General features: G+C 49.9%; 7 protein-coding genes across 8 annotated transcripts; 5 read left to right on the top strand and 2 right to left on the bottom strand.

Moving 5' to 3' along the window:
• Positions 1 to 3: 3 nt before the first annotated feature.
• Positions 4 to 3231, top strand: PV06_02128 (uncharacterized protein). Its single transcript, XM_016402776.1, has one exon. It carries the CDS (start codon positions 206 to 208, stop codon positions 3002 to 3004), a length of 2799 nt encoding a protein of 932 aa, XP_016266673.1. The 5' UTR covers positions 4 to 205; the 3' UTR covers positions 3005 to 3231.
• A 93-nt stretch (positions 3232 to 3324) lies between these two features.
• PV06_02127 (60S ribosomal protein L35) lies at positions 3325 to 4369 on the bottom strand. The gene is made up of 3 exons (XM_016402775.1): positions 4294 to 4369; positions 4056 to 4201; positions 3325 to 3940 (listed from the first exon to the last, which is right to left on the bottom strand). The coding sequence occupies exons 1-3, from the start codon at positions 4294 to 4296 to the stop codon at positions 3703 to 3705; spliced, it is 387 nt and encodes a 128-aa protein (XP_016266672.1). The 5' UTR covers positions 4297 to 4369; the 3' UTR covers positions 3325 to 3702.
• A 175-nt stretch (positions 4370 to 4544) lies between these two features.
• Positions 4545 to 6633, top strand: PV06_02126 (uncharacterized protein). Its single transcript, XM_016402774.1, has 3 exons — positions 4545 to 4769; positions 4828 to 4941; positions 4999 to 6633. The coding sequence occupies exons 1-3, from the start codon at positions 4710 to 4712 to the stop codon at positions 5500 to 5502; spliced, it is 678 nt and encodes a 225-aa protein (XP_016266671.1). The 5' UTR covers positions 4545 to 4709; the 3' UTR covers positions 5503 to 6633.
• Positions 6634 to 7693: 1060 nt separating this feature from the next.
• On the bottom strand, positions 7694 to 9566 carry PV06_02125 (uncharacterized protein). Its single transcript, XM_016402773.1, has one exon. The coding sequence runs from the start codon at positions 9507 to 9509 to the stop codon at positions 8451 to 8453; it is 1059 nt and encodes a 352-aa protein (XP_016266670.1). The 5' UTR covers positions 9510 to 9566; the 3' UTR covers positions 7694 to 8450.
• A 70-nt stretch (positions 9567 to 9636) lies between these two features.
• Positions 9637 to 12203, top strand: PV06_02124 (uncharacterized protein). Its single transcript, XM_016402772.1, has 3 exons — positions 9637 to 10366; positions 10424 to 10596; positions 10647 to 12203. Exons 1-3 carry the CDS (start codon positions 9862 to 9864, stop codon positions 12102 to 12104), a joined length of 2136 nt encoding a protein of 711 aa, XP_016266669.1. The 5' UTR covers positions 9637 to 9861; the 3' UTR covers positions 12105 to 12203.
• A 194-nt stretch (positions 12204 to 12397) lies between these two features.
• PV06_02123 lies at positions 12398 to 15249 on the top strand. 2 transcript variants are annotated; one of them, XM_016402771.1, is made up of 4 exons: positions 12398 to 12650; positions 12710 to 13227; positions 13284 to 14723; positions 14794 to 15249. In XM_016402771.1, the coding sequence occupies exons 2-4, from the start codon at positions 12717 to 12719 to the stop codon at positions 14811 to 14813; spliced, it is 1971 nt and encodes a 656-aa protein (XP_016266668.1). In that variant the 5' UTR covers positions 12398 to 12650; positions 12710 to 12716; the 3' UTR covers positions 14814 to 15249. The 2 variants fall into 2 exon arrangements, with proteins under 2 accessions (XP_016266668.1, XP_016266667.1); XM_016402770.1 differs by having other exon boundaries at positions 13284 to 15249.
• A 7448-nt stretch (positions 15250 to 22697) lies between these two features.
• On the top strand, positions 22698 to 27170 carry PV06_02122 (uncharacterized protein). The gene is made up of 3 exons (XM_016402769.1): positions 22698 to 23265; positions 23436 to 23531; positions 23593 to 27170. Exons 1-3 carry the CDS (start codon positions 23160 to 23162, stop codon positions 25443 to 25445), a joined length of 2055 nt encoding a protein of 684 aa, XP_016266666.1. The 5' UTR covers positions 22698 to 23159; the 3' UTR covers positions 25446 to 27170.
• Positions 27171 to 27988: the final 818 nt, after the last annotated feature.

Raw genomic sequence — 27988 nt, 5'->3', positions numbered from 1 at the left:
CGATGATCAAATCGAAGAGCGATTCGCCGATTTCCCACCAGAGCAGTTGGAACTTATGAATAGTCCATCTCTGGAAGAAGAATTCGATAAAAGCTTTCCCGAGTACGCAGGCTCAGATTACCCTGCTCCAGAAAAAACCCCGGGCGCATTTGGAATTCAAGCCTGCCCTTGGAACTACTCATAGAATGAGCATTGCCCGACCAACATGGAGTCATTGAATTCTCTGAAAACGAATGGCCTAGAACAGACAGACGACTTCGCCTCCGAGGCATTTTTCAACCAGAACACCCTCGAGCAGATTCAGCAGCTGGATACCAATACCGCTCTCAATGCTGCAGCGAATGTCGTCCTTCCAACAAAAGCCACCACCCTCGATCAGCTTCAGCGAAGATGGTTTTGCGGCTTTTCGGAACGAGTGGCTTGGTCTAGACTTGGGCATGTCGCCAGCATTTCAGAAGATGGTTCATCTGTCCGCGTGGAATGCTTGCGTTACAACTACGAGGCTAAGTCGTGGGAGCTAGACGAGAAGATCGTTCTGCCAACGCTGTTCGAGGACGCAGTTGGGCTTCTTTTCAGTGGTCATGGACAGGACCTCGCCATTGTCGATGCCAAAGGTCGCTTGTTCATCTACCAATGTTCCCATATCGCCGTTAACCGCTTCGTCCTCTCCAAACCAGGAGACCTCGATGAGGTGACCGATGCTTCCCAAATCATCGGAATGGCATGGTTGAACCAAGATCGACACGACCGAGCGAGGAATATAGTTACCCATGCTACCAAGAGTGACACCAGATGGTTGCACACAAACGTTCGAGCGAAACCACTCGGTCCATTCTTCCCGCACGGTCTTGTGGCTGTCCATCATTCCGGTACCGTTGGACTCTGGTATTTGGGCAACGACGGCCAATATATCAGAGTTACCCAGAATCTCAACGTCATGAATGACACGCTATATAGTCACGCCAGCCTTTCTCTCAGTGCCAATAACAGAATGATGATCGCGCTGCATTCCATCCATGGGGAGATATCTGTCTGCTTGATGTCAATCGCATGGCCTGCCTCCACATCCAACGAAAAAGAGTTGCCGAGTGTGAACTTCAACTTTATTCCAAGCAAGGTACAGGCTAGTCCAGTCGGATCAGCAGCCATGACTGATGTCTATGACCCTAACTCATGGCGTTTGAGCCACCTTGAATTGACACAAAGTCCTGAAATCGAGAACCAGCCATCGGGTCCGGTAGCAGTAGTTGCGGTATTCACAGGAATCAACAAAGCGCACAGCATTACTGACCCTGGGGCACTCACTGGAAGCATGATTAGGAGGTGGTCCATCACTCCCGTCCAACGGAATTTGCATCCTCTTTTCGAAAGCCTGCCCTCCAAAGGTACTGGCAAAAGTGAACCGACGTCAGTTCTCGCTCTACGAGCCCAGTCAGAGAAGATCGAACAGGCGATCGTAACAATACATCATGTCGACGGCCTCCAGGCATATGTTGTCACTACCACTGAGAACCGTACCGATTTCCTCAGTTCCGAAGACTTTTCTCCTCTCTCGTACGCCGCTTCGGTTGCAGAAACTACATCGATGGCCCAATCGGGCTTCACGTATCCTTTTACAGACATGAAATGTCCGGCTTTCTCAATCAATGCTTGCGTGAGAGCTGATGTCGGTCATGACGACAAAACTGAGATCGCGGCTCTAGAATACCAAATCCAAGGCCCGGTCCAACAGCCGCTCGACTTGAATGTTGACGCGGCAGTTGCTTCATTGAATCTGGCCTTTGCAAGAGCATGCTGGAGCAATGCCAGCATAGATGACGTGATCATGTGCGCCCAGCACTCTATTCCTCAAGACGTGCTCCCCACCGTCGTCGTTGGCATGTACCGTACTCTCTTCAGAGATACGGAGTTCATTAATGAAAAGACGCAAAACTCGGAGCTGGAGCGGATATTTCATAAGCAGGTCATGGGGCGGGTTATGGCTTATCATGCCATGCTTGTAGCCTACTGCCCTCAACTACCTTCAATCGCATCTAGTGGCGGGCATGTCGGCGGCTGGTCCCTCGCCGCTCAATGGGCCTGGGTGGCAAGCAACATCCGCCACACTGCGACGTTGCTCTTTATGAATTTACGCGACGTTGCGCATGCCACCGCCACCATGTCCCAGGACTACTCCGACATGCTGTGTCTAAACATCCGGTGGGGTCTGGCCGTGATACGATGGATCGTGAGTACAATCCTGGAGATCAGCGATCGCGAGACGAACCCGGAAATGTTCGATGGAAAGTCCGGGACTCTAGGTGACGTGAACGGTGACGGCACCCAAGGGCTGGTGGCATTGTTGCTCAACATCCACTGCTCGCGAGTGTTCCTCGTCGCCTTCATCCGTGCAGTCAGGGCGTATGCCAAAAGCGCCGAGCCCAAGACCAGGCATCAGCTGCAGGTTTTGCAGACGATCCAGGCCCATACTACCGGCAAAGGAATCACCTTTCCCGCGATCGAAGCGATCCTCGAGTACCGCTGGACCGCGCAGGGTGACGTTGACGGCGACATTGCCGCCACGACGATGCGACAGCTCGAGATGATGGCCACCGGTGTCGTGCCGGAATCGTACCAGGGGACGATCAAGATACTGCTGACGAAGCTGTTCAACAGCCCGGCCGGGTTGCGCGCGAAGAACCTGATCGACAGGTTGAAGCTGTTCACGGATCGCATCGATCTGGACTACATCTTCCTCAACCGCGATGTCCTCGGAAGGAGTCAAGGTCACTCGCAGCAGGGGAGGGTCATCTACGACGTCCACAGGAAAAGGCCCATCACCAAGGGTGTGACGGAGCCGGGTGAGCCGCCCGGAAACTTGATCGTCAGACGCTGCTTGAGGTGTGGGAGTTTCAGCGCCGACATCGTGGTCCCTCCACCCGACTGGGCGAGCAAGACCGTGGCTTCACTGCTTGCCAAGTGTGTCTGTGACGGTAACTGGATCATTGTACCTTGGAAACAGTAAAGCGAGATCTTGAAAAAAGAAATGAGGTACAAAAGGGCTCACGAAGTTTTCCGAGAAACAGGGCTTGCAGGGTCGAGCTAGACTTTTCCACTGAGGGAGATCTACGTTTTCATATTGTCTTGGGGGGTCATGCGTTGGAGGACCTTACCGTCACACATACACACATACATAAGTCACTCATTGGCGACAGATGCTGTCATATGTTGTGGACGTTGGACCATTTTGAGCCGATCTGTGCTCATAGCGGTGGGCTGACGGATCAATATGCATTTGAAACCTGTGCTCAATTCCTCAAATGGTAGTTCAAAATTGACGGACGATATCGATTGATGTGTTCATGAATTTTTGGTCTTTCATTTTCTAGTCTTTCGCCTGGAACAAAGTTGTTGGGTAGGGATGAGGCTGCCAGAAGAAGCAGTATCCCCCCATTTTCAACAAGAAACATCCCATGCCTAAAAACATCCTGCGCAAGCTAGGGCCGCACGCATATAGCCGGCCCAGGTTGTCGATAGAGCAAGGATGAAAACATCCCATCCGTTGTTCAATGCCAATTCCCATGAAGCGCAGGCTTTTTGGCACGTCCAGAATTCCGGATCATCGTCTCTCAGCTTACTCCTTGTCTCTCTTCCCCCCAACCCCTTCGAATCCATGCCTGACGTGTTGTTGACACTCCTCACAAACAGAAATAACAGGGTCGTTTATGCCTCGGCCTTGATGGCATACTTTCTCTGGGGGAAGTGAGTCTGTCTCTTCTTCTGCTTCTCGGTGATCCTGCTGGCGTCCTTCTTGCTCAGTCGTCGGCGGATGGCGCGAGTCTGCTTGGGTCGGAGGTCGAGAGGGAGGTACTTCTTCTTCTGGTAGAACAGGCGGAGTTGGTGTCTCTGGTTGGCGTTGATGACGGTCAGGACTCGAGCGATCGACTTGCGGAGATCGTGTCTGTTTTTGGAGGATGAAGGTCAGTAACTTTTTTTGGTTTCCCTCCAATTGAGATAATTTTGTAGATTTGCATTTTTTGGGTTTCGTTGTAGGGCCCGGTCTGGTCTGAACGTACATTCTGGTGAGTTTTGAAGAGGCACCACCGGCAATCTTTTGGACACGGAGTTGACCCAACTCGGTCTTGAGCTCATCGAGTTGCTTCTTCAAATCGTCGCGGCCCTTGTTCCAGAGCTGGCCCGGCTTGACTCTTGCGTTGGTCGACTACAAAATGCCCCCAAATGTCAGTATATTTCCTTGTGCGCAGAAGAGAGATCTGGGAGGAGGGGGCCGCTTCGAGGAATGGGATTCCGTACCATCTTGGCTGATATGTGAACCTTGTCGACGTCTGGAAAAAGTTGGTGATTCGAGTGTTGGAAAAAGCAAAAGTCGCAGGTTGGAAGTCGTCGTTGGACTGCGGGATAGCCTCAAATTTCGATAGTGCGGACAATTTACGCCAAGAGTGTTTGTCACGTGAGAAGTATGTCTATACCAGTTTAGGCCAAGTTCGATATCTAGTGCTCGAGCCTCGTTTAGTGCATTGGGTCTTCACATGCAGCAGAAGCCTAGACTTCCATTTACTCGTACGGACTCCAACAAATGTACTCGTACTCCGTGGCTTGTATCCAGGTTGATCGAGTTCAGCACCATGAGATCATCCGCCCTGCGAACGAGTCTCGAATTATAAAAAGAACGAAGTGAACTATTCTCTCGTCTCATTTCTGTTCATGGGATGGCAACCGGCGGCGGATGGGCGCAATTGCGTCAACAGATCAGGACCCTAGAGAGTCAGGTATGCATTTTGGAAAGAGTACTAGCATGCTGCCACGACTGACCATTCGTGCATATAGACTGAAGCCTTATTTCACACGTACTCGCAATTCGCTTCCACCTCGAATTTACCTGCCAAACCGTCCGAAGAAGAACAAAGGAATGAGGTAGAGATTCAAGAGTTGCTAGACAAGGTCAGCATTATGCATGATTAGAGTTGGGGCACGTGGTTCTAATATGAAGGGGAACAGCGTGACGGTTTGATTGCTCAACTTTCCCGACTTCTGGACTCTGAGAGTGCTTCGAGCACATCCAGTCTGAAGCAGAACAATCTGTCGCGACATCGTGAAGTCTTGAACGAACATCGGCAGGAACTTCGCCGGCTCAAAGCCTCGGTATCAGAAGCACGAGACCGACAACATCTCTTGGCCAATGTGAGGTCCGATATCGACGCTTTCAGAAGCTCAAATCCGGCCGAGGCTGAAGCCGAGTATATGCTTCAGGAGCGGGCACGGCTAGATCAAAGTCATAATGTGATTGATGGGGTGTTGGCCCAGGCGTACGCCATCAATGAGAACTTTGGCATTCAGAGAGAGACGCTTGCGAGCATCAATCGTCGAATTACCAGTGCGGCAGCACAGATTCCGGGCGTCAACGGTCTGATTTCGAGGATCGGCACCAAACGGAGAAGAGACGGAATTATCTTGGGCAGTTTTATTGCCTTTTGCTTTCTGATGCTAATGTACTTTAGCTGAGGTAGGGATGGAATTATTTTCGGGCCTCAGATCTCGGGCACAGTTGGCCACGATTTCTTTGGGTGGACAAACAACGGAAGCAACAACCAGCGACGCCTACCACGACTTCAGAGAGTACAGTTTTCGAAAACTACACCAGTCTCCTACGTGGGGAATCCTGCCTCCGCACACGAGTGAAACCAGGAGAGGTAACTTTCAATGCCTTGCTATGTTGATAAGAATCGGATGGTTCCTCTCCCGTTCTCGGGTGTCACGATCGAACCTACAGTGGCCTGCCGAAACAGCCACTGTTCTATTGGATGGCATTTGCAGCTAGACGAATTTGTCGTACGGTGGCAGCTTGCTATGAGCCTGGACTTGTTTCAACTCAACCCCCAAAGCAGGAATGATCTTATGGTCTCGGTCTTCCCGTGTTCAAATTGATTTTAGCATGCGACACAACGGACTTTGTATGTTAAAAGGTACCACTACCTGGGCGTTCTGGCACTGCTGTTTCTAGGTTGTCATAATATGATATCACTGAACGAGCTGGTTCTGGGAGGATAGAGAATGATATGTCCCTGTTGCGTACCTAGGTACGAGTATGCTCTACTCTTCCACATTATGAGTCGAGCACACTTGCATGTTGTCTATCATGGCCTTAAAGACCCCAACGGCATTGGACATATGTCACAGCTGCGACTCTCTTCATCATCTTCGGGAGCAGAACGAGCAAGGCTTGACTTCAGTGTCTGAAGGTTGGAAGTTCCCTCTACCCTCTGCCCTTTGGACCTGTAGTCGGACGATCCAGTGACCATTCTGTCGCGGTCGGCCACACCGGATGACGACAATCTGTGCGTTACGGAGGTTTCCGTACCTACATCCCTACCTAGGTCCCTAGGTAGTACGGTGTACAAGACATTTTTGACTTGCGAAGGGCAATGTTCAAATGGCAGACGTCAAGGCTTCTTTTTGGAGTAAATAAGCACCTTGGGCAATGCGTATCGTGGCCGGCCAGGGCTAAAAAGTTCAGCCAGGAAACCGGTGCCGATGCGACCACGGCAATACGTACTTGATGTACGGAGTAGATTACCAGATCATTCATTGGCCAATGCTACATCTCAAGGGAAACAAGCATTTGACTAACTACAACATTATATCTCTACACACGTCTTTATTGGAAGCCGCGGGTTTGCCGGCTTTCGAGGGCGAGACCGAGGGAGAAGAGAGTGTGTGTGTATCTGCCCGTTCTTTTGCCAATGCGGCGTTTTCTTGCTTTTCCTTCACCCTTCACCCTTCTGTCTCTACTGAGAGAATTCCTTCTGTGCCCAATGATGACCCATGATGATGATGAAGATGAAGAAGAAGAAGAAGAAGCTGCCGAGTGAACCACCACACACACACACACACACACCAGACTTCTTGTCTTTCCGCGTCTCCCGCAGCAAATCTACAAGTCCTCGTCGTCGTACGAGATACTACCTACCTAACCTGGAGTGAACGCGGTTGCAACCTGGACGGATATAAAGGCAACTCTAAAGAGTTTCCTCTTTTTTTTCTCCCCCTTCCCAACGACATCATCCCGCTTTTCCCATTCGAACCACAAAAGTCTTGGGTATAGACGGAATAGTGGGTGTGAGGCAATTTTTTTCGACGCTTTGATTTTCTTACTTTACTCTCCCCCATACCTGGCCGTAATCTATGTGCAGTGCCTGAACCTACTAGAGCCTCTACCCTTGGCCACCTAAGAAAGTCTTGTTGCGGCTTCCATCTTTTGTACAAAGCTCGCTCGCTCCAAAACGTTGGTGGACTCTTTTTCTCTCTCCTCTCTTTCAAAAATAACTACTCGTTTGATCCGCCTACACACTCCTGGTAGTATTTCCCACAAACGTCCTCCATAGGATACAGTGGGCTGTTTTTTTTTTCAAGTCGACGACATAATCATTCCCGATTCTGGTTTTCATCTTCTCTTTGTTTACTGCCGTGTGGTCTCGGGCGCACGCTTGAACAATCAAACAACTCAGGCCTTATCTGTCCCCTGACTGGAAATAATTCTCAAGAATACCCTATTCATTGTGCGCGCTGGATCGCTGCGTTCGGAATCAAACACAATACCATTCCGGGATTTTTTTTACATCATTGTAAAACAAACAAAGGAGTTTCTTACTGGCTGCTGGGCTGCTTGCTACAAACCCCAGTAAAACGAGTTACTGTGGTTGCCAGGAGAGGCGATTCTATATTATATTGAAAGGTCCTGACTGGTCACTCTCCCAAAAGGGATTGAGGAATGGACCATATTATCTCCGAACCCAGAACACCGATTGCACGAGAACAATTGAGATAGCCTCTCTCTATCGACAGAAGAGGTGACCGGAAAGTTCGATATTTGTACCAAACTACTGCCAGTCTCGTTTCGACTACCAATCAATCGGCTCAGGTACCTCTGAGATCGTCATCCTTCAATAATTCGACGATCAAGACACAAAAGTCTACCTCATGTGTATTTACTATACGTACCATTGGAGCTGCTGTCCTGGCACTGCACGCCCGGCTCCGTACTATGTTCACTCAATGTGCGACAAGGCAGCTGCTTCTTCAAGAACGACCAAGAAGACTGATAACAAGGCCGCATCAAAAAAGTGTAGGGTCGTGCATGAGATCTTGGACGGCGCGGAGTCGGACGAAGTATGTCCCAAGTGTGGGTATGTATGATCGTCTTCTGAAACCGAAAAGCCTTTTTGCTGACTGCTGCCTTCTAGCATTAAACCGGAAAATTGTGATGCTTAGGTCGCATTGACCATGATGATTGAACGACAGGAATCTGGCTAGGTGGTAATTGTGGCAGGCATTGTGCTGATTCGGCGTTGGGAAACTATCTTGAGCAGTTTGATTTTGGATGGAGGCGTTCCAGAGGAGCGCGGTCTATTTGAAGCTCCATCGAGGACCAAGCACGATTTTGACATGGGATGTTATGATGACTGTAATTTTCGTTCTTCTTGTATCAGTCTTTGAAGAGCGGAGTTGAGACCGGCGACTTCGCCTTCCCATGCATGGCCACTTCCGGCCCATCTAATTTTACAGCTGGAGTCGACCAGATAGACATAACCCACTTGGGAATTCAAAAGGCCCATGGCGTCTCGCACATCGTCTGTCAGCCCTCGTCGAATATCTCGTGGGAGTTTGATCATGAAATATTTGTCCCAGCGGTCATCGGGGATCATGCTCCGTAGTCGTCCTTGGAACATTTTGACGAGCCATGCACGAATCCAATCCCCTTGAATATTGATATCGACACGTTGGACCAACCCATTGCTCGCTGCGATAATCCCAGACAAGTCAGGGTTGTCCTTCGGGCCGAAAAATGTGTCGACCTGTTCTTCAGCCCACTGGCCAGACTGCATGCCTATGAGCGAGATTTTGCCCGTGATGGTAGGTGTGATGTCTCTTCCGCCGTCGGGACCGTCTCCTTCTTTTGCAAGTGTCGGCCCCCAGATGTTGGGGAAATAGAGAGCCTTGTCCCGTCGGAAAAGGCGCTCGTTAGACACGAAGCTCTTGCCCTTGTAGTGTTCGGTGCGACTCCATTCTTGGAAGTACGGGCGGAAATAAGAACGCAGGTAGATTCGCCGACGCTCAAGCGCTTTCTGGTAGTTTGCGAAATCCTCCTTGCGTTCGCGCAGCGAGCGAGCATCAATGGGGCTGTTCTGTCCCGGCAGAGGAGGATGTTCAAGTCCTAGTGGCCGTGAGAGGACAGACGGGGTGAATTTCTCGCCTCGTTCGCCTCGTGGTATAGGTATTCGGGAGATGGCCGACACGGCGTCAGGGTTGCGGTCCAGGCCAACATGTAGAGGGACACTGGGTTTCTTCGGAAGCTCTTGTTGTTTGGGAGCCGGTGACGGAGGGTTCGAGGACGAGGCATAACGTATGTGAGGATGCCATGCCAGCTGGTTCCTCCTGTATATGCATCGGCTGTGAGGTCGGAGCGCGAGAGCGACAAAGAGGCAACATAAGTCCTCTCGTCCCCTATTCATGCTTAACCACTGAGGACTCCAGATGGTGTTGTGTTAATCACAATACTCTGGTATCGGGGAAGCTTTGCTCATTGGAACACAAAGGCACGGAATACTTGCCCATAATTTTCTAGAACGCATCACATGACTGCGCGTCATCACTATTTGAACCGCGAAAGGAACAAATAAAAGTCGTGTACCGTACCGTGAACGGCTTCCACCCCCACCATTGTCACTCCTTGCAGTGAATGTGCAACATTTACTTCTCACTGACGTGCCGAAGCAAACTTTCAGTACGTGGAGGTTATATGACTATGAATATCCAACACGGCAAGTTTCCTTTTCATTCGTCGCTCACCAGCCAGACCACAGCATGGCGTCGTCCCAGGAAAAAGAAGAAAAGGCAAGGTTTTTTGAACATTTATATCGTTTAGACGATCTTGTCAGCGACGACGAAAGTCACGATGAAGCGTCAGACACTTCCCACGATCAACATACAGCTCGACCAGTTAAGTTCCGGGAACAATCAAGACATACTGATGAACCTTACTCTGGCACCCGATCTCGCAACATCCTCCAGGCTCATGCCAAGAAACGATTACATGAAGAGCCGTCGCAACCTGCACCGATTGTGATCGAGGATGAAGGCGATGGCGATAATAGAGAATCCCGAAATCTCAGTCCAGCGCGCAAGAAGAAGACAAGGTTTGAGGTGAAAACCAAGAATGCCACCAAGCCAACCAACCTACCCGTGAAGGCAGAGAAAAGGAACTCTACAAATATATTAAATCTGAAGCAGCGGAAGAGGCAAGTTCCAAAGAGTATGAAGTTGACAGCCGTCCCAATAGAACAGCAATTCTTTAGGGAGTTTATCTTCTGTACGTATTCCCGCTTTCTACCATGGATACTTTGTCATTATTGACAACATCAAACAGACTTTGTCCCCAATGACGACGATCATCCTGTTCGCCGTATCAGAATGTACAAAAGCGTCCTGTTGGGAGCTGAATGGGTACATGAATGGTATGATGATGTGACACATATCATTGTCGACAACAGCTATACGATGTCAGAGGTCGCAGCCTCGTTTCCTTCAGGAAAGGTTCCGGTCAGTTTGCCTGATCCAATATTGTGTGCCATCCTTATAACAAGCCGCAGGAATGTCCGGCGATTGTACTTGAGGAGTGGCTCGTACATAGCTTTTCGCTAAAACAGCCTCAAGACGTCAATAGAAAGAAATTCTTGGTCCCTGGATTTGAATCTCTTCAACATGACCGTATTCAAGGTCATACTGCAAATACGGCGCTGTCTCGAATCAAAACACCAATGCGCCCCAAATCTCAATTAAGAAGGGGTGATATCACCCCGTCCAAGTCACCTTTGGTCGGCGAGCAAAAAGCGCACAAGGTATCGACGATATCAGATGATCAGCTTGGTGTCACGATCCAAACTGTGAAGGACCTAGACTATCTGTCAATGGACCCGAGCTTTGACACTGCAAATGAAGCTCCACACCGAGAAGGCCAGGATCTTGCCTTTGCTATACTGCGCCAGGACGACGAGATGCAGAAGCAAAGTGCCGGCTTTCAATGCATGGTGAAGCATGGCAGTGATGCCGATGGCATGAATCCGAACGGTAGAACCATCGAGAACCTCCAGAAGCTGGCGACATTCTACGACCGTAAGGGTGACCACTGGCGCATGACAGCCTTCCGTAAAGCAATCGGCGCACTGAAATCTGAAAACGAGCTGGTTCGTACGAAGGAGCAGGCCATGTCATTGAACGCTGTTGGTGAGAGCATAGCTGGAATGATCGAAGAATTCGTCTCCAAAGATAGGATTCGGAGACTCGACGAAGCCCAGAAAGATCCTCGTGATCAGACACTGGAGCTCTTTATGGGTATATATGGTGTTGGTGCTCAGACAGCTGCCTCGTGGTACTCCCAAGGCCACCGTACTCTGAAAGACATCCGCCGGAAAGTCAACTTGACTCCTTGCCAGCTCGTCGGACTTGACCACTACGACGACCTCCAACGGCGAATCCCTCGTGACGAGGTTGCTCAGCATGCCTCCATTGTCAGAAAAGCCCTCAGAGGTGCAGATGAAGGTTTACAGATGATTGTGGGTGGCTCCTTCAGAAGAGGTAAAGCAGACTGTGGAGACATAGACTGTATCATCACCAAAGAGGGGGCGAACATACTGCAGATACGAACACTCATGATGAACACGGTTATCCCAGAGCTGACAGAGCAGGGATTTCTGAAGGTTGCATTGGCTACAGGGACTGGAGATGATGCCACAAAATGGCACGGCTGCTCAGCTTTGCCGGGCACTGATATATGGCGACGGATTGATCTGTTGTTTGTACCGTGGGCAGAGCTTGGAGCCGCCTTGATATACTTTACCGGCGACGATATCTTCAACAGGAGCATACGGCTCCTGGCGAGTAAGAAGAACATGAGGTTGAATCAGCATGGGCTCTACAAGGACGTGCTACGAGGCCGGGGCCGACAGAGAATCACCAAAGGACGGCTTGTGGAAGGGCAGGATGAGAAGCGCATCTTTGATATTTTGGGTGTACCATTCTGGAGACCGGAAGACAGACAGATTGGATAATGATGGCGATGGAATGATTAAGAATCACCAGTGAGACAAGCAACTATGCACAGAATTTCATATCCCACAACTGCAACAGATCAAAATTTTGCTGGAAGATTACTCCTACAGCCCGACAATAGCTGTAGTCCAAAAGTACATGAAAAGATCATACCGCGTCTGTCCACAGAAGGCACCATACCATGAACGGATAAGCGTGGTGCTTGGCGAAAACTACCAATCACATTCGCACAATTGTTTCTCACCGCCCCAATTGCCGAGCTGGAATCGAACACCGCCTGTGAATACTGCCCGTTCAATTTCGCAACATTTTGGGCCAAATGCGATCAAGCCATAACAAAGTGAGACGAGTTGATCATCACGCCCTTATTCGCTGTACACACGTGAGGACTCACTGCTAGCCCTGCTCCTAGGTCTCGCGTAGACCGAAGAGCCGGGTGCGGCAACATTGTCGATTGGTTTTGCACGGCAGTGACCTCGCTGTCTCCGCTTCCCTTTGATATCCTAATTCGTTGTGCCCCGCGGGTAGCGACATTGTCCAATCTGGTGAGTCTCCTGGCAAGCGACGACATCATAAGCGGGTCTATACTGACATGGGAGAGCAGATTCACCATGGGACGAAGAGCCAATCCACTCATCGCGGATTACTTCGAACGCGGAGCCAGACTCGATGACAGCTCAAATCGATATGCACACACCTGTAGACGATGTCTTCAGGTATTCCCAAAAGGACGCATGGAGAACATGCAAAAGCACTTGACCAAACTGTGTCCGGCCATGTCGCTGAAAGAACGTCTCCAAATCATCCTCCGTCTTAATGACCTTGCTCACTCCGATGTCGAGCAAAACATTTTCCCACATGCACCTGAAAGAGAAGGCAACCAGGTACAAGCGGACAATTCTTTGAATTTTCCCCCAGCAATTCACACAGGATCGCAACAAACTGCTCTGGAAGTGCTGGCTGAGGCGTCTCGTCATTTGAACAACCCTGTTCAGGAGCCAAGCTTCAATCAATTCCTTCCACACACTCAGGCTGCCTATTCTGAAGTGCCTCATGATCTCCCTTCTCAGTCTCATATTGTTCCACAGATCCAGCACGACAACTTTGGTTCTCATTCAAATGGTATGTTCACAGATCCTGCTGAGATGTTCACCTTCACAATGACTGACGGATAACAGACTTCCAAAGCAGCAATCACATAAACGACACCATGGATCACTTGATGAGCACCAATATGCAAGTCTCAGATGAAACCTTCACGAACATACCTGCAACAACCTCGGCATATGGATATGACGCATTTGCTGGCTCGCATGAGACAACGTTACCACCACTCCTGCCACATACTGAGTACCCTGACGCAGCGCCCGAGTGGAACAGCTTACCAACGACAAGCACTGCTGTTGAGAGCATCCTCCCAGCAAACAACAACAACAACAACAACGATGAAGTCCCGACTGTTGAGTCACCCAGCGTGGCCCCTGTACCAGTGGTTATCGATTTAGACGACCAAACCATGCCAGATTCAACCGATCAGCCCATTCCAATCGACCATCCCATGCCAGACTCAACTGATCAATCCATTCCAGATTCAAACGATCAGACCGTTCCATTTGTCCCACAGACAGGCGCATCCGGGAAGGGCCCAAGACCCAAAGGCCGAGCAAAGTTGTCACCACAGACCAAACTACAAGCTGCAATGGTGAGGAAGATTGGAGCGTGTTCTCGCTGTAGGGCACTGAGAAAACCATGTGTACCTGTTGACCCAGCAAACCCCCGAGGCATCTGCAAGCTGTGCATCAACATCAAAAATCCTCGCATCTGGAAAAACACGTGTATCCGCCCTAGACTATGGGAGATCTTGGAAGCATATTTTGCCAGACCACGCGTGTACTCTGTAAACAGAGAACAGAGTGGTGTGGCCTGGCTTCAGTATCATGGGTCTGTCAATGTTGTCCATTTTGAAGGCAAGACAGTCGCACTGAGAGCTCGCTACCGGAAGCCTCCAGATAATGCACTTGATAATTTTTCGGACTTTTCTATTGTACAGGAGGATGGTGCCATTGCTATTGACCTTGAAAACCAGGATGAGCGGATGGAAACATACCTCAAAGCCATCACTGAAGACGTCATTGCACGAGAGAAGTCCCCCATGATCAAAGCTACCCTGCAAGTTGCCTACAGTCTTCACATTGAACAGCTCGCCAATCCGAGCACCGACAAGGAGGACAAAATTCTTTCCGACGTTATCGAACTTTGGACCGCCACATCCTTGATGATAGACCCTGAGTTGAAAGCTGAATTCACTATCGTCTCCGGCAGTACGGGAGCTCAAAGAGCAATTAGCGAATGCCACAATACCTCCGCTTACGCGGCCATGGCTAAGCAATTGCAGGCAGTCATTGAAAATCGGACCAGCTTTCTCTCCAAACCTACAATGCGCCGCTTTGAAGAGTGCTGTGGTCATCGAAACAAAGCCAAATCATTCAAGGTTTTCATGACTGCTTTCATCCTGCTCAGTTGTGCGGAGCGAATGTGCTGGCTTTTCCGTCGATGGGAATCAGATACGTCTGTCCCATGGAGTCTCATACGAACTGCGGGATCGTATGCGGAGCAAGGTACATCCTTCCTTGAAAGCATCATAGTGTTATTGAGTCCTCAAGCTCTGAAACCTGACTTGAAAATAAGTGAACAAACCGGTTTTGTAGTGTTGGCGGCGGCAGGTGATAAGGATCGGCACCTCCTCACCTGGCTCGACAATGCTAGGTTCACGGCCGGTTTTGGCAAACGAGCCGATAATGAGCAGCTCGATTTCAACGATTGCAGATGTATGGACGGGGAGCTTTCGAGTCACCTGCTGGAAGCTTAGGAGGGTGAAGATTAAAGAAGAACGAGAAGTATTTCCGAGCCTCATGAAAGGATACTTCCGCCAGAGGAGGACGTCGATGGGCAGCGCGTGCTAGGGAGGAGGCTGAAGTGACTGCAAGATTTGGCAATTGCCAGCAACTGTATGATTACACGAAGAGACGAAATCACTGAACTTCATTCGTCATTGATGTTTCAAATGAGATACCCCCCCAAAGAGCTAGATCAGGTCTAATGTTCACAGAGAGCTTTGAGATTTAATTAATGTAATTCATAAGAGATGAACCTGAAAAAATCACCATATAATTTGACTGATTTGCAGAAGTAGAATCAACAGATGAAGATGGAGGAGTAGGCACTTCACCCACCGTGCATTCCAGTATGAGCCACGGGCAGTGACATCCACGCTCTCTCGATGGCCCCAGCAGGGCCTTGCTTTGACCACGGCATGAAATGTCAAGCGAAGTAGTCCCGACCACCACCACCATCATGGAAAGGGGGGCGTCCGTTGAGTGGGAACCTCTTGTTGTGACACCCACAAAATACAAAGACCTACCATATGGGTGGCCCCAGGCGGAAGGAGGCAATGTCTCTCTTCTACCTCCCTTTGTTGGGCAAATCCCCCTGCGAGGCAAATCGACATCTCCTAGGTACGTCTAATCATCACCTCCTGGAATGACGACGAACCCACGGTTGTAGTGAGTCGATGTATGAATGTCCAAGGGTCAAAAGGCGTCTTTGCGCAAATTTGGTGAGGTCTTACAGAACAGAACATGAAGCGACACAATCCCGTCAGCCCATTTGAGTATCGACATTGACATTGACATGTAGTAGATTGATTGCTGAAAAAGACAAAAGAAAATAATTCTCAGACAAATACCCTTGTCCGCCTCAAACTACCTGGAGTTCGAGGTCGTCGACGATAACACTTCTTTTCTTCATCGTCGTTCGGAACCTGATGACTGGAAGGTTTGGGGGGAAAAAACAAGATTCGGGAAATTGAACAATCCCTTTGCTCCTCTGCCAGTGTGTCGAGGGGATTGCAAATTGGTCAAACGGGAAGGATTACTGTTTGGACAGACACACGCACACACAAGGGTGCATCATTTGGAGATGTGAAGCACAGGAAAGCGAAAAGGAGGGGAGGGAAAGTCGAGGTTGGTGATCCCGGGGGGGGAGCCTTGTGTTACTGCATTTACAGTGTTACTGCATTTACAGTGTTACTGCATTTACAGTGTTACTGCATTTACAGTGTTACTGCATTTACGGAGTACTGTACTCAAGTCATGGATTTGGGTATGTTTAGTGAAAAAAAAACCCGCAAACCTACTAATGTAGAGGGGAGAAAAAACATGGGGGTGGGTGGTAGGGAAGAGGGGAGGAGAGGACCCTTGAAGTTGCTTGCATTGTACAGCGCACAACACGCACGCACACACACACACACACACACACACACACACACACACACACCACTTCGGCGATCTCGCATGAAGCAAGACCCTCACCCCCGGGGTATACGGAGTGTAAAAAGGGGGGGGGAGGGGGTACAAGTATAAGGCATGCATGTCACTAGCCCAAGTTGCCTCCCGCCCGCCGGGTTTGTGCGACTACAAGGCAAGCTGCGAGAGCGGCTCGCATCGAGGTGTCCGAAGAAGTGCCACCGAGCGATGGGTTTTAGCCAGCCCTCTTTCTCTCTTTTCTTTCTCTCTCAACCAACCTACTGTACAGTAGCAAAAAGCCTTTTTGTACGAGGGTTGGCGTTCTGGGGAACTCGGGGAGGGGGTTCCCCTTTGGCTGCTGCTGCTGTCGCTGCTGCTGCTGCATGGAAGATGTATACTCTCCAGTAGGTATGTATAGGAGGTTACAGGTACGGTACTCGTCTAGAAAAACATACGAACCTGAAAAGGACATCCACACCTAGTCCTGTACGGTAATAATCATCAGTCGTAAGGTCCACTGAGTAATAAAACCAATCGACACATGGGTTAGAATACTGTACTCATAGGGTAGGTAGGGACCTACTCTACAGTACAGCCCGCAAAGGACCATATGTCGAACTTTGTGGGGGGGGGAGGGGGGGCTCATCAAGTGATTATTGATACTCGATACTTCATACGAGTAAAGGACCACTCGTCACTGCAAACGGAGTATTATAGTGTCTCCGCTGTGCACTGGAACATGATCACCCCCAAAATAATAAATGATCATCACCCTGTATGTACAGTACAATATGTTCTGGTTGCACAACAAGGTTCTCGCCTGTTGCAGATCATGGGCACCTCCAGGTACAGTAACGAGTAATAGACAAGGTACAATAGGCAAAGTTGCTTTGCCCGGGGGCACGGCGCGCCGCGGGTACGTTACAAGGGGACAGTGCTTTTGCTCGCCTTGACCTCTCTTTCGATCGACCGACCGACCGACCGACCGACCACACCCTCAGCAGCAAACAAAATTTTTTGTTTTGCAAAAAAGGTTGGCTGCAAAGCTGGAGCGGGCCGAGGAGTGTTGCAGGGAGATGGGCGAAAAACAAAAAAGCGTGGGGAATCATCATGATCATCATCATCATCAAGACCTCTTCTCTTTGGACGTCTGGCCTGCCATCGCGGTGTATACTGTACAGTTCTGGGGGCCCTTTTGTGTGTGTGTGTGTGTGTGTGTGGGAAAGCCATCATCATTGCAGCATGGACTGTTGGTCAAAGCAAGGCTACTTAACTTCAGGTGTACTTGTACGAGTGTGTGTGTGTGTGAGCTCACGACTACGGAGTATCGTTGGTAATGATCAGAATTGCATTGTATGTAATTCGGACACGACGGCCCACCGGCTTTCTTCACTTGTGATCCGTATGTAACTACGGAGTAGAGGTACTCATTATCGTACGATTTGATTCCATACGAGACAAAAAAGAGAGGAGTTTCTTTCTTTACGTGAAGCAAAGGGCAATAATCATGAGCCCCGCTGTTACGAATGTATAAACAATAAATCATAATCAATTGCGCAGGTCTCTCTGACCCCATTTTTATGAGGTGGAGGGGCAATGGAAAAAAAAAGAGCTGCAAAAGATTACAAAACCTTTCCCGAGGGTTTGATTTGTGCTGTAATCTACCACGAGTACGTAGTTACCTAACCAACGACCTTCCCGTATCATTGTTGCTTTGTACCTTGGCTACATAAGGTACGGAGTAGGTAGGTAGATACCCAGTAATATATGGATTTACTGTACTGTACGTGTTGTTACAGAATTACCGTTCTTGACACGGGGTGGTCGTCGTCGTCTTCTTCCACAGTCAGGTCGCAATATAAAACTACTTGCCTGGGTTAAAAGAATGATCATACTGCCCGTCATGCATCCATCAACTACCTACGGAGTACTCCGTACATAGTTACCTGTTTGTACCGCCCTTGGTTTGCTTGCTTGCACCAAAGAAATTGGCCGCCTTGGCTATCTTACCTTGAGGCCCTTCCCCCTACAGTATAGAGTAACGTTCGAATCTCCCCAAACCATCAAAATCACCAAGACTCCAGTTGAGACAAGACTTTCCCGCTATTGAATTTTGGGGAGGGGGGGGATTTGAAGAGAAGCGAAAATGCTTTACAAGCCCGAGGCATCCGAGGAGAGGCTCCATCTTTTTTTTTTGGTTTTTTCGCCAAATCGCTTTTTGACCAAGGAATAAAAAGAAAGGTTCCAATCCCGCACGCATATCTGACGAGCTGCATGCATTATTACATGGCCCGAGGCGAGCGAGAAAGTGAACCCATGGATATACTGCTTGGCATGGTACGTAGTACGTCGTAGTAGTAGTAGTAGTAGTAGTAATTAGTGGAAGACAGAATGAATCGATACGGAGTATGCAAAGCCGCCCGTGACATGTGCAGCAATTCATGCATCATTGGTGCCATTTTAACCCCTCCCAAATGTACAATCCTTGTCGCTTGCCTCCCGAAGCGAGCAAGACATTATTGTCTTCTGACTTGGTTTTAAGACTCGCAGTCGAACGATGTGACTTTTGTTTTGGCTCCATCCTTCAGACTTTTCCCAGGCCGGGCTTGCACCAGGCCGACAAATGGAAGAATTGCAAGTGCAGCAGCCACATCCTCGCCAATTGGGCGCGTCGACTACAACATTCGTTTGGCGCACGTCCATTCTGTTCCGTATGTATGTATGTAAATATGCAAATAACCACATTGCTCCGTGAGTGTTCCGGGCCCTTACTGTAGAGGTGACCAAGGCTATCTATCCATCACCTGCATCGTTTGAAGCTTTCCACGGGTATTACTTGCGCTGGAGACCCGTAAGTTAAAGCTAAAAGCTAACAGAACCCAAGTGCGTATCCTCTAGTGCGCAAACAAGAGAATGGGCCTATTCTGGAGTAACGCGTGCCACACAAAAAGCCATGGACCGGTGGGAAACGAACCAAGAGGCCTATTCCCGGTAGTGCGTGGAGTTCCAGTGCAGGCGCTCGGGCCATCGAAACACGAGTACATTTGTCAAATTTCAGCTGGGGAAGAGCCCTGTCCTTTGCAGCGTTTTCCTTTCCCAGCCTTGAATGGTGCTGTGGCATTCCTTGGAAGGCGAAGTCGTCATGGCTCAGCCGACACTGGGCCCAGAAGAGAAATGTCGTCCCCCCGCCGCCATCAAAAGCATGATTGCGACGCCGGCATTTTGACGACAAAAGTGGCTTGTGTCCCAAAGCTAGATCTACTCGTAGGGTGGAAGAACATCGTCATCGCGGCACAGGCGGGCCTAGCGAACGTGGAGAGACAAAGGGCACTTGGCTCCCCCCTTCTAGCTCGATTCTGAGTGAGCGAGTACTCGTAGAGGCCCGAGCCCATCAACCACCAGGACTCATGCCGCGCCTCTTGGACGCGTTCAGCGATGCTATGCCCCAATGGGCCAGTGCACAAAAAAAGGGTCGTGAAGCAGGGTTTTGTGGCCAGAACCAACCACTCGGACGACCAGAAGCTACATATCTCGAATGAGAGGTTTCGCCGCTGCTCACCCGGGGTTTGAAAGCATCATCCAGTGATCAGGCTGCCAATCATGTCTCGGAAGGTGAAGGCTGTCGCTTGCTGCGCCTGAAGCCATAGGCCGGAAAGGGTGAAGAGGATGGTGTGAACCGCTGATGAAAGATGTGGGATGATTGGTGGTCCATTGGTCATGAGCGCCTCTACCCAATCGCATCAGCTGACACTCGTTAGTTCTGCTAGGTGACTCGACGCGGGAGACACGGCGAAGCGAGTTGGATGTTTTTTCTTAGCTGATGGTTTTGGGAGGCAAGCCTTGACTGAGGATTTGGGTATGTAGGTTCTTTCTGACGTCCGATAATCAAGAAATTTTAATCGCATCGACGAGTCATTGGGGAGTGACAGAGAGGGGGGCGGGCTTCGAACGAAGGACCATTCAAGAATCGTACGAGTAAGATAAGGAGTCTGGAGGACGGAGTAGGACTCGTAGTGGACGAGGCAATCGATGGAAAGACATTTCCGCCACCAGACCAGGGTGTCGCGTTTGCCGTCGAGGCAGATGACCTTTGATCAAGCCGGGGGGGTCCACGGTGTGGGTGGATGTTAGGACGAAGACGTTGTACGGCGGGCGCCTGAGGCGTATCATCATGGCGTCTATTCGCCGAGATCTTTGAACAGGTTCAGAGGGACATGATCCAATAGATGAGCTATGTGAGAGCGAGCGATGTACTTGTTGCGAGTACGGAGGGATTCGAGAGGAGGAGTGTTGGTGGTTCGCTTTCCAAGCCCTGTCTCCGGTCGACTACCTGTACTGGTACCTCGTTAATTCTCCAGCCAGTCTTACTCGACCGTACCGAGTCTCTACATTGTTAATTTCTGAGCTTATATAATCGGGTAATTGGAAGTTGGTGTTGATGGATCTGTTGTGTAATGCTACGTCGGTTTAATGTCGGCAGTCCTGACGAAAAAAGTCGAAAGAAGCAAAGAAGAAACTACGGAGTAACGGGGGTTTTAACGTAAACAGTGTACTCCATACTCCGGACGGAGTCCTACAGGGAGGACAAAGATTCTTGTACCAGTCTCTTGACGGACGGACGCGTCAACATGGTGGCAGCAAGGGGAAACTGACCTGAAGATGACTGTTCTTTCGTGGTGGGACACAAGGCCAGTGGCTTTTACAGAGTAGCCCTTTCCATTTGATCTTAAAATGGTTGTGTAAGGAAAACTGCTGGCAAGTAGCAAGTATCGTGTTGGTAGTATGCATACTTCATCCACAAAAAGATCAACAGTCGTGGAGAGTGAACCTCGGGGCAGATGATTTGATTCTTCATCCCCTGTTCCCTGTCTGTCAAGGCTATCTTATTTGCCTATAACTCGTACATGTTGCATCCGGAGTACATAGGTATTTAGGGCGCAGTAATATGCATCCAGTCTAGCCGGCCTACTAGTTTCATGCGCCTCGAAACCGAATCTCGCGTCGCCTTTCAAATCAAAAGCAAAAGTTTTGGCGATCGTAGAGTTTTTACTGTATTCAGGAGGAGGAGGAGGAGCTGGAGGGGGGGAAGAGAAATGGCAGCTCATGCAGGGATTGACTGGCGAGAAGTTGAATGCCCTTGTCAAATAGTCGCATCGAGGCCTGGATAGGTAGTCATTTTGTATAGTACAGTTCTCGTACAGTAAAGGCTCCTCGGTTGATCCAATATTCCCATGTCGGTGACGACGATCCCGTCGATTACCGTGCGTGCATAGACTCGTACTCCCGTATGCTGCGAGGCTCTGCTCTCTCGCCCAATCCTCCGTCGTGCATCCGTACCCCGGTGGGAATCGAGATTTGGTCCAGCACTGCCGCTGTTGACCTACCTACCGTAACAGTGCGAGTTCCCAAAAACCTGGGGAGAGGCACATCTCGCTGCGGCTTCAACCTTATTTCGGCCGTTCGACCTTGGGCCGCACCAGCCTAGAGAGATCCGATCCACAGGAGCAGTTTGTTGCCTACAATACCGAGTACAGTATCCGTACAACAATAGGTACTGAAGGCACCAGCTGGGCTCGCCAGATGTTGCGCTTACCGTGGTTCCGTTCAGCCTAAGCAGTGCCTGCCACTGTATTTTACTTAGCGAAGCCTACCTAGACTCTGGGCGCACCTGGCGAGGCCGAGAAACCCCCCGGAAGCTGCCTCCGACATCATCACCTTTACGAGCCTAAATATTGTACTGTACTCTCAGTACGGAGGGGATCCCCATCGACCCTGAGTGTATCGTCGCCGTCATCATCTCCATCATCAGCATCATCGCCCAAAACAACTCGTCAGATTTAGCATCAGCTGCATTGTCATTCAGAACCCGATGTTTCATATCATATCATCATCTTATTTCATTGCGAGTTCGAAGACTCGGCACTGTCGCCTGCATCACCAACGCACGAACTGACTGGTTCCTGGACGGAGTGAGTGTTTAGTATCCATAGTAAGTATTGTACAGTATTGTACTCGGTAACTCGTACAAACCATCCGTGCCTCTGCCGCGACACCCGCGCGCACAAATCCCCTTGACCTGGTCAGCGATCGGGGCTGCCCATCAGCCGCTAATGGCCGTCGGCAAAACTGGAAAGCAAAGGCCCTTGCAACCCTCGTCATTCTGCAGCTAGCACGGACCCATGACTGACTGACAGTGTCAAACGGGCCCCAGCAAGAGAGAGAGAAGACCGAGAGAGGGAGAGGAGAGACGAGTCGCCATCTGCAAGCTCCAAAGGCGCCAATTCCCGCACCTGTGCTCGCTTTTCACACAACTAAAACCCTCTGCACCTCTTAAGAACCACACACCAGAACCGGCCATATCCAGCCCACACACCGGCCGATCCAACAAGCGTCTTTTCTGCCTTGAACACCCCCCTCCAAGAGCTGCCATCTGCACCTCTCAGCCCGTCTACCTCCACCATCTTACTTCCTCCCGCCGCCCGCGACTGGTCCAGCATCACCCTCGTCAATTTTCGCCGTCACTGCACGCCGACACGCTTTCGCGATTGCTGCTGTCGCACCCTAATATTCCTCTCGTCGCACACTGTTCACACCGACGAGGGAACGCATCAGACGCAGGCACCCTCCCCAGGATCTTTGGGTCACCCAGCTCGCTCTGTGCTGCCTGGCAGCTCCTGGGTGTGCTGATGCGAAGCCTGCGCATCGCAACCACAACCAACACCACCACCTCGACCTACCTTTGGACGTGAAATGTCCATCTATCCACCTTCTCACCAGCCGACAAATGCTTTGAACGGTATCGGCGCCATGAGCGATGGTTCGGGCACCATTAATCCTGCAGCTCTGAACTCCAGTGGTACGTATATCTCGCATCTATTGGTCATGGCACCTTGACCTCTTGACCGGCCTTGGTGGTCGTTTTTCTTGTCGCCGCCCGTCGTCTGGGCCCTCAGACCAAGCTCATCATTTTTCATCAGTTCCATCGCTATCAAGTTTGTGACTGACTGAATTCGTGTATTGTAATAGGTGTGTTGCAGCCATCCACAGATTCCGGACCCCGGGGTCTCAAGAGAAGTCGATCTCCCGAACAGTATGGCGACTATCCACAGGCTGATGATGATGGTAAGTCTGCGGAATTTGTCTTCGGGCGCGAGCTCGGTGAATCTTATTAACACACGTACAGCGCCGCGCAAGCGTGGGCGACCTTCAAAGACGCCTAGATCGTCTGGAGACTTCACTTCACACGTCGACGCACCGCCCCTTCCCTCCGACCAGACATCACCAGAGCTCACGCAAACACCGCGGGGCCAAGGTATCTCGCAGCATGCAGGTTCTACTCCTCTCCAAGCCTCGCCGCCGCGCTCACTCCCCAAATCTACCATCAAAGCATTGCCCACGGTTAGAGACCACACAAGTGATGTATTGCAGCCCGAAGGAGATGAATATATGCCACGGGAAATCGACGAACAAGGCGAGAAAAAGGTGGACCATCTAGGTTATCTCCAGGGTGGACGCGAATACAAAATCAGGACATTCACTCTGCCAGGCCGAGGTCAGAAGCTCTTCATGCTAGCGACAGAATGCGCGCGACAGCTACAGTACAGGGATTCTTACCTCTTGTTCAACAAGAATCGTTCACTGTTCAAGATCATTGCCAGCGCAAAGGAAAAGGAAGAGCTTGTTAACCACGAGATCTTGCCCTACTCGTACCGGTCTCGACAGATAGCGGTGGTCACTGCAAGGTCAATGTTCAGGCAGTTCGGCAGTCGCGTCATTAAAGATGGACGTCGGGTTCGAGACGACTACTGGGAGGCCAAAGCTATCAAACAGGGCTTCACTGAGCAGGATGCGGCTGGTGAAAAGCGACCGGGAGCCGCCAGAGCCAGGGAAGCTGCTGCTCAGGATCAGTTGAACGCCAGAACCACCCACGCGGCCAGCTACGGTGATATTGTCTACAGTAATGGTCCCGGCTATGGAGCGCTTCAACCACCTCCTCTGCACTCCGGAATCGCGGCGACCATGCCCCCATTAGCAAACTTTGATCCTGCATATGAGCGATTCAAGGACATCCCCAGACCACGCTTTGATGTCAATGGTCCCCCGTACCAGGATTTGACTCGCTCAAGTACCGATGCAGAGTTGTCGAGTCAGGCGGCGCACGCAGCGGATTTCAGCAAGACCCTCAACCAACAAAGTCGCTATCGCCGTCACCTGGTGGATGACTATTGGCGCAGACCCCATGAGCCACCTGTGTCTACTCCTCCACCTCCAGAAGCCGAAGTACCAACAACAAGTCATCCTTTCACCTCACCAAGATTCCCGACAACCGACATACCTCCTCCAGGAAGTGCTCTGCCAAATCAAGCGCAGACGTCCCAGTCCTCAATGAATCCGCCATCGTACCCTCACCAACCTCCACCGATTCAATCTCCAGTGCGTACACCAAGTTTACAACAGCAATTCCCCCGAGACCCGACGCAATACACTCCCCAGCATCAACAATTCCAGCGATCCTCGTCCAATCTCTCCATCTCACAGTCAGCCGCCCAACAGCAGCAGATGCCTTTTGCCGGTGGTAACTTCTCTCCCCATGGTATGACGCCGCAACAGCAACAGCAGCAACAGCAAGGTTGGGGTGCTCCGCCTCCTCAACCTCACCAGTCTCCAGCCTTACATAGGATGCCTACGCCCCATTTTTCACCGAACCTTCCACAAGGCCAGATCCCTTCGCCGATGCCGGGTGGGCATCCGAATGCCTCCCCTCATCCACAGCAGATGCAACCGCCTCAAATGCCGATGCTCCATCATCAGGGTAGTTCTGGTAATCTCGGTGGACAGCAGCAACTTTACGGACCTGGAGCAGCGCTTCAAGCCATGAATGCTGCTGGCTATGGTGGAATGGGTATGGGCCAGAGGCCGATGTATGGTATGGGTGGGCAGAATCAGTACATGCCACCAAATCCTCAACATGGACAAGGTTGGGTCGGTCCGACGCAGAATCCCGGCCCAGGAAACCAATGGAATAATCAATACTAGCGGTGTATTGCTAAAATGAATCGCACGGTTCGTTCGAGTCAAAGTCTTGCAGTCACCATGGCTTAGAACATGTTCGAAAAGGACGTCGACTGTACTCGAGTGGTCTCGCCAGGTCTTCTACAGACTAACTTGTTTCGTGATGGGTACTTGCCGAGGACATATACTGCCTACGTCATGCATTTACCTCTGGACTTCAAGCTCGGCTTGAGCTCTGAGATTGCATGAGAGTTCTCTATCGAACCATGTCGGTTGCAGTGCGCCCAAGGTATGATTTGAATACTGTTCGTTCAGATCTTGGGATTGGAGATTCAATAAGCTGGCTCCTGCATGACAAGGATCATTTATTGTCTGACCTAAAGCTGCGTCCTACAGCATTTCTCGCCTTCGCCAGAACGGAAGCTAGGCACGATGGCCACAGTGGACAAAAGATGGAAGCAAGGGGAACTCTTTTCAAGAGGCGTACCTCTGGAAGAAGCCATTCGAGACACAAGCACCTTCAAACATCCGACCAAGCATTCTACAAACATTTTCAAGAAACACCATGCGCGGGCCCCCAGTTTGACAAGGTTAGCCCAAAGTGCAAACATTCCTTGCGAGTGCTACAAATGTTCTACCTGCGGTCGGGCCTTTCGAGAAGCTTAAGCTTTGCATGAACATGTGAGAACACATACCGGAGAGAAACCCCCTGTCGGGATTGTGGACGCAACACTATACAAACCTCGCACCTAAGAGGACACAACAAAATACGTACGGGATTGAGGCCGTACAAATGTCCTGTCTGTGGTCGTGGATTGATTCAAATGCATCATTGACAGGACGATTGAAGGCGGAAAAGAGATGCGGCTTCCTTGCTTCATAAAGCGGAAGGGTGGATTGCATTCTCATGAAAGGTTTTAATTGTGCCTATTTGACTTTCGTTTGGGTTGTTTTTATATGCACACCACTGCTTGGACCACAGAACAGTGCAACAGAAAGCACAGGCATATATGCAGTGATTGTTGTTGAGTTTTCTATTCCATTGCATCATAGGAAGGTCGTTGTCGGGGGGCTGAGAGGATTTTGTTGCGCACACTGGAGCGAATACAACGATATGCATTGGGTTCAAGCTGGAGGGATGCATAGTGAGAATGCGTGCAGCGTTGAAATGGGTGTCTGGAGAAAACTAGGTTGTTTCTATCTGTTTTGTCTTGTTTTTGTTTTGTTTTTGTTTTTGCTTGGATGACAGTGTTTCCAAAGGGTCGCGATGGTTGTTGAATACTCTCCATATGGAGAGAGCTTGTTCGTTCAATAATCAGTCGGCTCTTCCCAGAGGTGTTGATTTTGTTTTACCAAGTTGTTCTCTTCGAGTGTATGATAATTTCTTTTGACTGGCCTTTGTTTTTGACTTTTTGTTTTTGATACTCTTCTCTTGTTTTTGGTTGTGTTTTGCCTCCCCCTTTTTTTGATGGTTTGCATCGTTGTTTGGTTGGATGAAGCATATGATGGGAAGTATGGGTATGGATATGAATATGGGACTTTGGAAACTTGGGATTTGAATATTTCATTGGAAATTCAGGATTTGGGACTGCTTCTTTTTTCCCATCCTTTTAGTAGCATTGTTCGGAATAGGGAATTAGGGATGGAAACGGCACAGTCCAACCTCACCAGATCGGTTGTAACCACACACAAACACACAGAGCGGTAATAATACTTTTGATACTCCTATTCTATTTATTTATCTGTTCATCACACATTCACACATTTCAAATTGTACAAAATAATGTGTAGTGTGCAGCGTGCAGTGTACAGTATGAGGTAGTCAATCAGGGTCCATACTTTGAACGTGTCAAACAAAAATGTACATACGTGGTACATACAGAGTATTCTGTACATAATCAAGATCCAGTGCCAGGACCCTCATTCATTCAGTACCTTGTCAAGTACTATGGAGTATACACGGGACACGAATAAACAAGGAGAGTTTTCGTGGGGTCAGTAGGTGTGGAATATGGAGTACGGGAGGCATTCTATGTAGGGGATGTACAGTAGGTAGTGTATGTACGCTGTAATATACTCTTGTATCATCTGCCGTAAAAGCCTAAAAAGGCTCAAAGGGTTTATTCGTGGTCCAGACAGCCCCACGATCTCGGGGCGGGTGATGGTGGTGGTGGTGGTGGTGGTGTGTGTGGTGTTGTGGTTTCCAAAGGGTTAACGACTTTTATCGGCTGTTGTTGACGGACCGTTGCACAATGTGGACCTGACCTCGACCCAGCAGCCTCGTCATTCTTTGTATATCTTCCTTTTTTATGGAGTAGATTTCTTACAATTAGAACATTCACTTGAGCGCATGCAATAGAATAAAAAATCTTCCACAAAGAGTCAGGTACCTACCTGGATCTGGGAGGGAGCCTACGTGGAAGAAAAAATATTACCAACGGGTACAGAGTACAAAACCAGGATCACAAAATCGTTGGCGAGGGATTTTCTTGTGTGTTGAACTTGAACCTGTTCTGTTATCCAAAGGTCTAGTAGGTGGAGGAACGACGAGGTCATCTCAACAGTCA

Source organism: Exophiala oligosperma (genome assembly GCF_000835515.1).
Source record: "Exophiala oligosperma strain CBS 72588 unplaced genomic scaffold supercont1.2, whole genome shotgun sequence".
In the NCBI taxonomy this organism is placed as follows: domain Eukaryota; kingdom Fungi; phylum Ascomycota; class Eurotiomycetes; order Chaetothyriales; family Herpotrichiellaceae; genus Exophiala; species Exophiala oligosperma.
Note: the sequence above shows the minus strand (reverse complement) of the source record. Positions and strands in the feature narration are given on the sequence as shown.